Genomic DNA, 13,722 nt, shown 5'->3' with positions numbered 1-13,722 from the left:
GGAAGGTGATGGACATGCGTCACAGGCCACTGCTAAAACCATCTATCATTCGCCAGTGCATAATCAATTCGCTCATCCACCCTATTAGGAGCCTTTCTCTTGTTGAACCAGGTGAAACGATAACCTGAGTAATTCACCTCACGAAGGCCACACTCAGCAAGGGTTCTGGCACTCTCTTTTAATCGTGCCATGTCCACAGAGCTGCCACCTAATTTATCATCAGGACACAAAACAGCATTAAAATCACCAATACAAAGCCAAGGTACCTGATCATCCGGTTTGTATCTCTTTACCAATTCCCATGTGCGCCATTTGTTTGGATCATCTGGCCAACCATATACAGCAAGGAGTTGAGCCGTGAGCCCCTTGTCCTCATCTGTGATCATGCAAAGGACATGATTCAAGGATGCGCTGATAATGTCAACCTGGATACCTTCGCGCCACAAGAGGCATAATCCTCCCGCCCGAGATATGCCCGTACCTGAACAACCAACTGAAAATAAATTCCCAAGACCACCAATGCCCCTCAAGGAAGCCATCTCATGGGAAAACCTACGCGTCTCCATGGCGAAGACCACATCGGGAGCTTCTGAACGGGTGAGCCTTCGCAAGGCTTGAACTGAACGTGAGTTCCCAAGCCCACGTCAGTTCCAAGATAAGATTTTCATTGAGGAGGGTGGGCCTGCAAAGCAGACTCCGCCAATCCCAATCCATCGTTGTTGTTTTGTTTTTTGAAAGGTGGTGAAGCTTCGGTACTCCCCATCACATGAGGTGCCAAGGAGATGCCGCCCTGTTTCCTATTTTGGAGGCCCTATTCTGTGTGAGTCGGGAAGGAAAACTCCTCCTAAGTATTGGAATCAAACTGACTCCCTTCAACTTGTTGCGGGAGCACTGGATCAATAGCTACGAAATCTTGAATTGTAGCTTCAACAGGTTGAAGTGCCTCGGTTTTCTCTGCTGCTAATTTCCGCAGCTCCTCGTCTACGTTTAGGGAGTCACCGTCGCTAGCTTCACCGGAGCGTGGGTAAAAATCCAGTGATCGCCTTGCCCCTGATGGTCAGTGGCTGCTAGAAGAGATTCCAGCACCATCGCGCGGGTTGTGGTGGTGAGACCTATGGGAATTGCGTCGATCATCACCATCACGGTCCCTGTGCTTGCTGTGAACCTGTGTGGAATCACCAGCCCGTAGCCAGAGCCCATAAGGAAGGCTATCGTGAGTTTCATGAGGCGCAGGGTCCTGGAAACAGTGTCGAATCAGATGGTCCATAAAACCACATCGGAAGCAAAGCATCCCCATCTTCTCATACCTGAAGAGTACCTGGAAAGGTTTACCTCCCTCGGTCTCCATCATCTGGCCTCTAGGGATAGGGACAATGACATCAACCCACACTCTAATCCTGAAGTGGTCTCCGAAACGGCTAGCATCCGACCGGTCCCAGCCGATATAGCCTGCGAACGTTGCACCCATGGTCCGTGCTATCTTTTCCTTGCGGAGCCAGACCTCCAAGCCATGAACTTACACCCAGTAGGGCACTTTGACCAGAGGCACCTGTGAAGGGATATCGTTGGGACGGAACGGTGCCAAAACCACATTCTGCTTGTCGAAAATCCAAGGTCCACCTCTAACCACAAAGTTCTGTTCCTTGGTACTGACAAACCTGAAAAGGAAGAGATTCTGTGATACTTCTCTGACATCCACGTGATTGGATTCACCCCATAAGCATGGGCGGATCCACATTACACTCAGGGGGTTCAGATGAACCCCTTAAAAAAAAAAATTCCACATACCCCCTTGTATGATTTTTTTTTGAACCCCCTGAAAATTTTGATTTGCATCCATGTCCCACTCCTCTTTACCTCACACGCACTCACTACTCAGAGTAGCAGTAAGTGAGATAAAACACAAAAAGAATGGAGAAGAATCAATAACAGAAGCTTCCTGGCTGTGTTGAGCGTGAGTGCGGCGCACAGAGGAGATTGGAAAGGATATTCACGTACTAGGGTTTCTAAATAAGTATGAGTCTTTGGGCCTTTATGCTAATTTTCTGGATGCAAGCCCAATATTTTACTATTGAATTATTAATAAACTTTGTAATCTCTGCTAGCAGAGGGATGCAACGACAAAAAGAAGGCCCAAGATTCAAATTGGTAAAAAATAGGAACATGCATGCAATTGTTATATCTATCTCTTAGATTTATAATTACATTTATCTTTGTCATTTGCATCCATGTTAATTAGCCTAGTAGACACAAGTATATATTTAGCTTATTAATTAGATAGATATTAATTTAAGTGATATAATTTATGATGTAATTTTAAATATCACTTTCAATTTATCTCATGTTATTATTATTCCTATTTGATATAATAAATTTAAATATCACTACCGGTTCTTTTTCTCATTCACCAAAAAAAATTACTACCGGTTCAACTACGGTTCATTTTATTTTTGAATTTTGAAATGCTGTTTAGACTGATTTGAAGACCGATTTGTTATGCAAACATTGGAAAATTTAGATTTATGTTTGAAACTTAAAATTAATTTAAAACTTGAATCTTAAAATATGTTATTTAATATTGGCCTCGGTTTTGTTGTGCACTTTCTATGGAGAAAAATAGAGGACTCTACTTGAAAACTTCATTATATTGATTATTGTTCTATATATTTTGTATTGGACATCTAGTTGAATAAACTGGCCATGATTGAGTTTATGCTTCAAGTTTTTATAACTCTTTCCTTGTCTAAGATTTCAACTTCAGATGAACCACCTGCAAATTTTGTCTTTGGAGATTCTCTTGATATGGGGAACAACAATTACATAATGTAATGCCTTGTGCTGCTTGAGTAACAAGATGGGACATTTAGGGAAAATGAGATGTTGATAACATGACATATTTTTAGGAGAGAGATAGAGGTGAATGAAAGAATTAATTTCGGGTTTAGGATTTAATTGTGATGCACGGGGTAAAATAGTTTTAGAATACCACTCAATTAGACTATGTTCACTTCTGTTTTCTCAATCCTCAATTTATTGATTTGATATTATTGTATTAGAAATTGCAATTGTTTACTTTTTTGGTATAGTGAAGTTGAGTCTGTTTTTAATTCTATAATAAACATATTAAAGTTGTTTTTAATTATAGTTTTATCGATGTATTCATTTGAAAAATTTGAACCCCCTGACCCCGGGGTCATGGATCCGCCACTGCCCATAAGCGTTGCATCACGCTTTTAAACACCCTGAAGGTGTAACCAGCAGGATCTCTCGTGAGGAGTTTCCCCACAGCCCTAACATCCGAAGCAAGGTCCGGATCAACCCAATGTGCAGCACTTTTCTCTCTGCATCACTCAGCTTGATGTTCCGATTGAAGTTCATCTTGGCTGGAAAGTTGAAGAGCTAGTACTGGACAGAATGGCCACAAACTCGATGGCTATAGATAGCAACTATAGCAGACCGTACACCAAAAAAAGGAAGGAGAAAGAAACCAGTCAACCAGCAAACCTGGATCAGCACATAAAGAGAGGAGATACGACTCCTCATGAACCACGTCTCTTGGAAAAGGTGTGCGGCGCAGTCAAACGTGGGTGGCGGCGCTCCAAAACCTAACCCTAGCAGACGTCATGTATCACCTTAAGTTTTCAATCAATTCCAATATTGGTAAGAGAAACTGAAAAGCTATACAAGTTAAAATAGAATGAAAAATCTTGGCCACATATAGTGATAGGACCACTGTTTTTTTTTCCACAGGGGCCACCGTTTTAACTTGTTATGTTTAGCATCTGAACTATAGGTGAGCCCAGGGCCACCCTTTACTTGTTCCGATCAATGAATTGCACAACTTTGACAAAAAAAAATAAATAAATTGAAAAGTTGGGGTGAATGTCACCCCCTAGCTCCACCACTGCTTATAGTTATATAAGAAGTTTTACTTTTTAAGTTCTTATCATAAAAAATTAATATTTTCTCTCTCATTCATCAACTAATATTTAATTTAAGTATTGAATTAACATTTAAATTTAAATCCAAATTATATGGAAATAAAAAATATTAATATATTGATATTGTGAAAACAGATGAATAGTGCTAAGAAACAAAGAAGTCATAGTTAAAGCAAAATCTGTAAATAATCGCTTAAACACATGTAACAAGATGAGCCTACGTGAATAATGCTAACATTAAATTGATTGTAATTTCTTGCACTAATATATACTTCCAAGGTCCAAGTACCAACGCACAACATTTTTTTAAACAACGCACGGCATTAATAACTGCCGTTTTGATTGATCCTACGGTTGAAGATATGCTTGAGAGATACTCCAATCCAAATCCAAGTATTTTTTTTTTGGTCGAAAAATCCAAGTAATTAAGGAGTATTTATCAGTCATTCTCTAACCAATGTCATTCTAATACGCATCCATTGCTTCCTCATCACTTGAATCAAATAAAAGTCAAAGAGAGTGCATAAGTGTGAGATCTAGAAACAAAAATGGAGGTGCCTACAATATTCTGGGTCGTCATGACGGCGATAGCTGCTGTGATTCCGATATGGGCTTGGCATATGCTGAACAAGCTGTGGCTGAGGCCCAAGAGGTTAGAAAAGCTTCTCATTGCTCAAGGTCTTCGAGGAGATCCATACAAGCTGCTTTCAGGTGACAACTCCAAGCAGATGTACATGCTCAAGATGCAACAAGAAGCCAAATCAAAATCCACCGGTCTCTCCAAAGATGATGCTGCACCACGCATCTTCTCTCCGATTCATGAAACAATCAACCAATATGGTAATTAAACACATGTTTTTCCAAACTTTAATTTATGTCAAACAACCAATTATCTCAACAGCTTAACATTTTGAGATAATTGTTTACTTTAACCTGATATTAGAGTCTTTATGACATAGTAGTCTAGAGTTTGGCCATTATCACCTCATTATTCTAATAAAAAATGGAATTTCAACATATTATAAGTGAATCTATGCATTATTCGCGCTTCAGAATCAAGTGGGCTCTTGCGCGAAGGGGTGTGGGCATTTAGCTTAAGCTTTTGGGATCACAACACAAAGTAATATTAACTTTCACATCTTCATAACTCAAAGTTTAAGACATGAATCTACAGATCTACTTGATTTTACGATTAGAGCTTCACTGATTTTTTAAATTATGGCTTCAAGTTCTATATGTAATATTTGATCCTCATATTAGATCCTGGAACAATAGATTGCTTTAAACTTGCATCTAGAGACTAGAGAGCTACTCAGATAGCATAAATCTGCTGGATAATTGTTTTGGATTTTGGGCCAAATTATAAAAAATGTATTTTAATTTAATTAAAATTTAAAATGAGTTTAATTATTTCTCCAACATGACATTGTATTATTGGATTTCAATAGTGCATCACAATTAAACCCAATTGATTTTTACTTTTGAATCAGTTCTAACATGATTTTAAAATATGCATTAAATGATCGATGTGCAGGAAAGAATTCATTTTTTTGGGATGGCACAAAATTACACGTGGTCATCACGGATCCAGTGGAAATCAAAGAAGTGCTTAGCAAGATGAATGACTTCCCAAAACAAAAGCTAAATAATCCAATTGCTAAGTATTTTATGACCGGTCTAGCAAGTTATGAGGGTGAGAAATGGGCTAAACATCGAAAGATTATCAACCCAGCATTCCACTTAGAAAATATGAAAGTAAGGTTATTAATTTATTTCTATATTGCTTTATATTCTAGCACTTAATTTTGTCATCAAATTAGTTCTTAATTTTCTCTTTTCTTTCCTAATTAACAGGGTATGCTGCCAGCATTTGTTGAAAGCTGTCATGATATGATTAGCAAATGGAAAGGAATCATGTTTAATTCATCATTAGATGGAACGTGTGAGATTGATGTTTGGCCTTCCCTTCAGGATTTGAGTCGTGATGCAATTTCTAAAACAGCATTTGGAAGCAGCTACGCAGAAGGAACAAAGATTTTTGAACTTCTGAAGAGGCTAGGGTATCTGATTTTAACTACACAACGTTATACCAATATTCCAATATGGTGGTAAGTTCCACAACACTCCACATGTTTGTTTTTGTTTTGACATAAAAGTGGGGCCCCTCTCATGTTTTTATTTTTGAGAAAACTATTTTTTTATTTATTTTTTAGAAAACAAAGTACATATAATGTTTTCTATGTCGACACATTTTAATATGGTGGGATGAGACAAAGGACAAAAACTTCCACCTTTTTAGGCTGTTAAATATCAGTGCTTCAGGGTCACAATCACATATTCACATGTGCATTTACTCTGAAATGTGGGACCCAAGATTTATATAGTATTTAATATAAAACTTATTCAATTATAATTAAATTCACAATCACAATTTTTTCTATTGCAAATTGTTATAAGGGCTCAAAAGGGCCCATAGAGTTAGAGTCCCGGAGAATGTTGGGCTAGATGAAGTGAAGTGTTGAAGCTTAAAAACTCTCAAATTGGATAATTCATGGCCGGCCCAACACTAAATGATATTTAAAACAAATTTTAAAGTATTGACAAAAAAAAATAAATTTTAAAGTGAGTTTTTTACCTAAAAAAATATTTAGTAAAAAAAATCTTCGAGGGCCTTTTTAAGTTAGTAAAAAAAATTTAGAAGTATTTTTTACTTAGTAAAAAAAAATTTAGGGGTCTAAAGCCCTTACTTGGATGACTTTACTCTTGGGCCGGCCCTAGGATAGTTTAAAGGGTTGGACTTATAACACCCAACCTTATATACTTTTTGTGTTCCTTTTTAGATTGGTTTTGCATGGAATTGTTTTATTTTTTTTACTTCTAGTTAGCGGAATCTTAATGGTTGTATGTGTTAGGGGTGTACACGGGTTGGTTTAGATCGGACACTAACTAAATCAAAATCTGAATCAATCAAAAGTGTTTAAAAAGTAAAATGCATTAAAGTTATAATTTTTTAATGAAAAATGTTAAAAAAAACTATTTCAATAGATATCTTTACTTTTAATACTGTCTTTATAATTCCTAAGTCTATCTTAATTTTTTAGCACTGTCATGTGCAACCATTTGATTAGAAATACAATGAAGAAAGAAAAATATATAAGAAATTAAATGTGCAATATATATGTTTGGATTGATGGTTTGGTTCAGATTTTACTTTTTCAAACCCATAATGCGACTCGAACTCATCAATTCCTACTTCTCCAAACCCGTCATTTTGGCTCTGGTTCGGGTTAATTGACTGGGTTGGTTGGATCAAGTGCGCACCTATGTGTGGGCTTTTACTCCTTTAATTGAAACTTGAATCTTGTGGATCCATAACTTCTCATATCAGTTGATAGTTTTTTTAATTGAGTACATTCGTTTTTTTTCTTCTCATTTTTAGGCTCCTTTTTCTTGATCATGTGTTGTGAGGCTATTTAGGCTATGGTACCACTTGTTGGATTAAAATACCATATGCCCAAAATAATTATCTGTGTCCGGGAGGGTGCTGGGCTAGATGAGAATGTGTTATGGTGCAAAATGCTAATGCGAGATTTTGACTTAGAACACCCGACCTTATGTGGTTTTTTTCTTAGTTTAATTTCAAGATAAACTCATAAAGTATTAATCTTTTACAAGTAAATCTTAAAGGAAAATATTTTGTTGACAAATACTTCATATATGGAAAGAGATAAGAATAAAAGAGAGAAGTAAAAGATACAACAATGATATATACACACATCCTTTTTTATACACTTCATTTCCACCTATTTTTATCTCTATCTCTCTTCTCTTATCACTTATCACATCTTATACTTTCTCTCTCTTACTTTTTTTCATTTCTTCCTATCTCTCTCCTCCTCCACTTCATTCCACCTATTTTTGAGGTGTCAACAAATAATTATCCGTAAAAGATATAATAATTGATGTGATATGAACATAAAACAAGAAACTTAGCACTATAAATGAAATGTAAAAAAAGTTGAGTATGAATATGTTAAAGTTGTTCTTATATTTTAATTTTGCTTTTAGTTTTATAATATATTCATAAGTATAAGAAATTAGTTTTTTTTCAATAATTTTTTCCGTCGAAATACAGTTAATCAACATGTTAATCAATCAATATAAATTGTTCAAGCTTTAAACTCATAATCTTTTTCATACATTTCATAGATAACTAACACCACTTTATATAATACCCTTTAATTTCATAATCTCTTCTAGGCTTCTACCAACAACCACCAATAAGACGATAAAGAAAATTAAAAGGGATATGCATAATTCACTTGAGGGTATCATTGAAAAACGAAAGAAGGCATGGAAGAATGGTGAAACCACCAAAGACGATTTACTAGGCACACTTTTGCAAGCAAGCAACATTGAAACCCAAGGTCAGGAAAACATGAAGAAGACTAATGGAATGACCACAAAAGAAGTAATTGAGGAATGCCGGCTTTTCTACCTAGCGGGGCAAGAGACCGTTGCCGATTTGCTAGTTTGGACAATGGTATTATTGGCTAAGTATCCTGAATGGCAAGAAAGAGCAAGAGAGGAAGTTTTGCAAGTTTTTGGGAACCAAATTCCAAACTTTGAAGGGTTAACTCGCCTTAAAGTTGTATGTATTACATGGTTTAATTTCATTTTGGATTTGATCATAATTATTAAAGAAGAATATGTGAACTTTAAAAAAATAAAAAGAAGAATATTTGTATAACAGAAACTATATCTCAATTCCGAAATTGGGTTGTTTAAATGACACATGATAAAGTTTGGGTTAAATAACCCACCATCCAATCACATTGGAGATAAGTGAGTTGGAATTTTTATTTTATTTATTAATTTATTTCCAACTCATTTATCTCCAATGTGATTGGATGATGGGTTATTTAACCCAAACTTTATCATGAGTCATTTAGACAACCCGACCATGATAAAGATATAGATATTTAAGATATGATATCTTTGGAAATTAAGAGTATGTTAATTCTAGAGATATAATGTCTTCATCAAATATCAGATACATTTTTTAATTTCAATAGAGATATAGTTTGTCTTTTACTCATATTCTCCTATAATATACTTTTTGGTGCGTTAACTTGTGTCATAACTCTTAACATTATTCCCTCAAAAAAAAAAAAAACTTAACATTATTATTATTTTTATAGGTAACAATGGTATTAAATGAGGTTCTCAGGTTATACCCACCTGCAACTAACATCAATCGAGCTCTTGAAAAGGATATCAAACTTGGAAACATTTCCTTGCCCGCAGGAGTACATATTTCTATTCCATTACTTTTAGTTCACCATGATCATGACATTTGGGGTGATGATGCGAAGGAGTTCAATCCTGAGAGATTCTCTGAAGGAATTGCAAAGGCAACCAAAGGCAAGGTTTGTTATTTCCCATTTGGATGGGGTCCTAGAATATGCATTGGGCAAAACTTTGTGATTTTGGAAGCCAAGATAGTGTTCTCAATGCTTCTGCAAAATTTCTCATTTGAGCTTTCTCCCACTTATGCACATGTTCCTACCACTTTGCTTACTCTGCAGCCAAAACACGGGGCACCCATCATCTTGCATAGACTATATTGAGTAGATGGCTTTGAGACTATTTTGCACTACACTATGCTTGTCAAATTTGTAATTGTCTATGCTGATATGTAATGGGATTGATACCTCTTGTACCCTTGAATAAATGCTTTTTTAATTTGCTGAAATAAAAAAGAAGTTGCTATAGTTTGGAAAAGAGTTATGCTATATAGTTTGGAAAGTATCACTACGAAGCAGCATGTGTGTCTAAATATTATTGGAACGATGCTAACTTATGTACATTTGAAGGTTTTTACTTTTTAACCTCTGACACCCTTTTGGGAAAAAAAAGAAACCTCATACAATTGTAAGATTTTGGCTCATAAATGTGAATGTACAAAGGAAGTCATAAGATGCTGATAAAAAAACAAGGTACTCATTCAACAGAATAAAATTTATGAGAAACTGCATAACTAACATTTCTGCAAAATCAAGCAACAATTATCAGCAATTGAAGCTCTACTTGTAATGTTTGACTTTCAGTTTTAATTACACATAATAACAATATCTAACTTCAAAATTGTAATACCATCATACGAACTACGCAAAAGTTGTTACATCCAATTTACTGTCAGCATTGTGTAGTTGCTCAATCTACTATAACAATAGACTAAAATTAAGGTGAGGTTTATTTTATATAATAAAATGTATGGAGGACCTTCCCAGCATTACTCTAAGGTCAGAGAGGAGCCTCATTAAGGTTAAAGGAAGAGGAGTTCTGAGGGTCAGTGGTAGTGATTTTGGATCCTGGTGTCCCTGATGATGCAGAAAGATGTGGGGAAAAGGGTCCTGTGACATAGGTCAAAGTGGCTGAGCTCACAGGGCGCCTCTCTGCTTGTGGCTTAACAGGGGAAGAAGGTTTAGGTATTGGCAATTGCATTGGCAGGGGCTGAGTAGAAGAGGAAGCTGATGGTGGGGTTGGGACCATAGGGTGTTGATCCAGGTTGGCCAGAACCTGGGGAGCCACATCCATAGGTTGCCAAACAGAGCTCCCTTGTGGTTTGAAGATTTGGAAACCCCTTTTGAGCCTTTCTATCTTTGCTGCCTTGTCCTCTGCTGTATATCCCCTGCTTTCTTGCATTTGCTTATCCCCTGCTTCTGTTGCTTTGTTTGTATTACCTCCTTTCTTCTCCTTCCTTGTCTCTCCTCTGAGGTTTTCAGCCAGTGGTGTTACTGATCTTGGCATTATTGGTTCTTCTACCATCGTTGGCTTCAGCATTCCCAGTTGCGCCTGCATCAAGTGAGCCTTCAATCAGTTACATGCAAAGTCTGTTTCTTTTAGCTTGAAAGTGAATAATTTTGTTATTGATTTTCATTAGTCCTCATTACTATTTCCAAATGAATATGATGAAAGTAAAATAAGGAGACATTACATCCTATGGTGATGATGGTAATCTAGACAAATATGGGGGAGAGACACATTTTGCAATCAAAACATTAAAACAACTCCCAGTCAAATACAAAGAGAAATGATTATGCTACCTCTATGCCACTCAAAGTCAGTGAAATTTCCTTGAGTTGTTCCTCAATTTTAGCCTTCTTGTTCAGCAACTCCACATAAATCTCCTGCAGAGTAAAGATAGAAAGTTGTTAAAATTGGGCGCAGTTTATATTTCAAGTGACCTCTCAAAATAGCTATAGCTATTCACAGTACTAAAACCAACTAGGCCAAGTTCTATATCCATCACCTCTTTTGAGACCAAGGGTCCATTGTCCTCCCAATTCAAACTTGACAAACAGGAACTAGGAGTAGTCACAATGGCCAATGCTTCCTCTCCCTTCTTTGCTGCCAGCTCGCGCATTTCTCTGTCAGATCAAGAAAAGCAACCATTTTTTACTCAGAATCAGTAGAACAACCAATAATAATGTCATTAAAGGATAAAGAAATTGGCCTTACAGTTTTAATTTAAGTATTTCTTCCTTGATCTCTCTGAGTTCTCTACCAGCAAAATGATCTTGTGAAAGGGTGTCCCCAATCTTCCATCCAGGTGGAGGAGTCCAGTAAGAGTCTTGGACCCCTGCTTCCTTTCTGATATCAACAAGATCAGCACTCTCTAACCAATATTCCATTGCCCCCTCAGCATTGTGTCGCCGCCGGAATCTCTCAGCTCCTCCTGGTGCCACTTTTCCAGCCATGTGCTTCAGTAAATGATCCAGTAAACCTGTGTCACCAATAAACTTTCTTGCTTCTGATCTCAGGTCTGGCCTCAATATTGGGTTTCCATGCACAGCTCCTTTTTCCTTCATAACCTTCAACATGTTCTCCTCTGCCAAATGATACCTTCAAATGTACGACAGGAAACAACAAACAGTAAAGGCCTAATGAAAAACTGAAATAAACAGAGTATCATAAACTGAAAGAACCAATTTTTAATTTACCTCTCAGCAGACCATCTATCAATTGAGATTTTTCGTTTGGTTTTGGTTTTGCCATGAACCACGAGTTGCTTCTTAGTGGTGTCATTCTTCACCTTCTTAGATTTTTGAACTCCACTGTTATTGCTCACATTTTGACGAGTTTTCACACATTGACGAGTCATTCTCACTACTCCAGAAGACCCTGCCATGGCAGCAGCCTCAGTCAATTCTCCAACTCGCTTCCTCTTCTTCTCACTGATGGACCCTTCTCTGTTTTCAACACTGACCCCTTTTTCATTGTGAAATTCCAACAAAGGTCCAACCTTTATCGCCTCATGACGACCCAGGAACCGAACTTGACGACGTGCACCCCATTGGGTCAGCCCTGTGGACTTGAGCTCAGACCAGCACACACCCTGCTTCAAAACCAAGCTGGGTACAGCAGCATTAGTGTCAACTGGAACTGGGTTGTCATTGCTTTGAATGTTCTCCACAGAGGGAGAGACCCAGAAGTTCCATAAGTTTCTTTTCTGAGAGAATTCCTCGGTTGAGATGCTCCTGCAGAGCACTTTGATGGCAGCTTCCAAACCCATCACGTACTTCTCGTCAAGTGCAGGGGTCTTCTTTCCTCCTGGCTTCCCAAAGTTTTGGTCGCTGAAGTGTGAGCGAAGTGATTGGAGACTTGGGTACCTGAGAGATACTTGGTTCTTCCCTTTGTCACTGACCTGATGAATGAAAAATCACCAAAGGTGAGACTTTAAATTGTATATAGAATGTTTAAAAGGAACTTTTCACTATACATACCATTACAATGCGGATAGAGTTGAGTTGAACAGGGGAATTAGGTGATAGCTGAGAGTGATCAATTTCATGAAATTGACCCACTTTCAAATGCTCTGAAGCCCCTGTAGTATTCCAAAAGTGACTATGAGCTATGAAATTGGAAAGCATATATGGTGAGTACATAGTAATAGTAGGTAGCTATGCAAATGAGTATAAGTAAAACCAGCAAAACAAGTTGGTGTAGTTAAGTAAAATGAAGGTGCTAAATGGTTTATACTATAAAGTGACAATGAGCTATGAAATTGGAAAGCATATATGGTGAGTACATAGTATTAGTATTAGTAGGTAGCTATGCAAATAAACTATACAAGGCCAATTAATTAAAGGAATGTACTACCATAGATACAAATTGATTCAGATGTGGGTGAATCATGAAAAAGCCTAGAATGTTTGTCCAAATATGGGCTCTTTTTGCTTCTGCCCTCTTCCTGCCTCTTCAAGTACAAACCCTCCTACAAAACCATATATAATAATCTCATAAATCTAATGGAATAATAACAATATTATAGTATATTTCTAATTTTCTAAATAAACCCTTAAATCCTTAATGGTTAAGGTAACTTAAGTAGTGTCATTTTTTGGTAAGAGTTATAACTGTCTTTAATAATATATCAGAAACAATTCAAAAATAATTAAAGACTTATTTTAGAGGATTAATAAAACTATTAAAATCGACTAATGAATAGTACTACTACTACGACACCAAAAAAATTAATGAAGAGTACTCTATACGTGTTCAGAAACCAATCTCTGTTCTTTATTTGTGTTTTCATAAAAAAAATTATAATCAAACAAAAACTAACGAGTAATGACTATTAATGAATTAAGAACTCATTTAAAACATAAAATTTTGCCCTAAACACTTTTAAATTGAATGAACTCATTTGAAATTTTAATTAAACTAGAAGTATTATAAAGAACAGTTTAACTAAAATTTTATCTAAAGTAGTAAT

The 13,722-nt window shown here is 36.6% G+C and overlaps 2 protein-coding genes across 2 annotated transcripts; one reads left to right on the top strand and one right to left on the bottom strand.

The window, feature by feature from the left end:
• Positions 1-4,390: 4,390 nt before the first annotated feature.
• LOC130745201 (11-oxo-beta-amyrin 30-oxidase-like) lies at positions 4,391-9,715 on the top strand. The gene is made up of 5 exons (XM_057597352.1): positions 4,391-4,781; positions 5,476-5,696; positions 5,796-6,049; positions 8,202-8,592; positions 9,143-9,715. The coding sequence occupies exons 1-5, from the start codon at positions 4,490-4,492 to the stop codon at positions 9,569-9,571; spliced, it is 1,587 nt and encodes a 528-aa protein (XP_057453335.1). The 5' UTR covers positions 4,391-4,489; the 3' UTR covers positions 9,572-9,715.
• Positions 9,716-10,040: 325 nt separating this feature from the next.
• LOC130744476 (protein DYAD) lies at positions 10,041-12,892 on the bottom strand. Its single transcript, XM_057596658.1, has 6 exons — positions 12,731-12,892; positions 11,948-12,651; positions 11,466-11,849; positions 11,257-11,374; positions 11,051-11,134; positions 10,041-10,799 (listed from the first exon to the last, which is right to left on the bottom strand). Exons 1-6 carry the CDS (start codon positions 12,890-12,892, stop codon positions 10,248-10,250), a joined length of 2,004 nt encoding a protein of 667 aa, XP_057452641.1. The 3' UTR covers positions 10,041-10,247.
• Positions 12,893-13,722: the final 830 nt, after the last annotated feature.

The sequence above is a fragment of the Lotus japonicus genome, chromosome 3 (genome assembly GCF_012489685.1).
Source record: "Lotus japonicus ecotype B-129 chromosome 3, LjGifu_v1.2".
Classification (NCBI taxonomy): Eukaryota; Viridiplantae; Streptophyta; class Magnoliopsida; order Fabales; family Fabaceae; genus Lotus; species Lotus japonicus.
This window is presented reverse-complemented; position numbering and strand designations above follow the sequence as displayed.

Coding starts and splice junctions, on each gene's coding strand:
- LOC130745201 (XM_057597352.1), top strand. CDS start 4,490: ATGGAGGTGCCTACAATATTCTGGGTCGTCATGACGGCGATAGCTGCT. Junction 4,782..5,475: donor TGAAACAATCAACCAATATG/GTAATTAAACAC, acceptor ATCGATGTGCAG/GAAAGAATTCATTTTTTTGG. Junction 6,050..8,201: donor ACCAATATTCCAATATGGTG/GTAAGTTCCACA, acceptor AATCTCTTCTAG/GCTTCTACCAACAACCACCA.
- LOC130744476 (XM_057596658.1), bottom strand. CDS start 12,892: ATGTACTCACCATATATGCTTTCCAATTTCATAGCTCATAGTCACTTT. Junction 11,850..11,947: donor GATAGATGGTCTGCTGAGAG/GTAAATTAAAAA, acceptor GTACATTTGAAG/GTATCATTTGGCAGAGGAGA. Junction 10,800..11,050: donor TGACTTTGAGTGGCATAGAG/GTAGCATAATCA, acceptor CACTTGATGCAG/GCGCAACTGGGAATGCTGAA.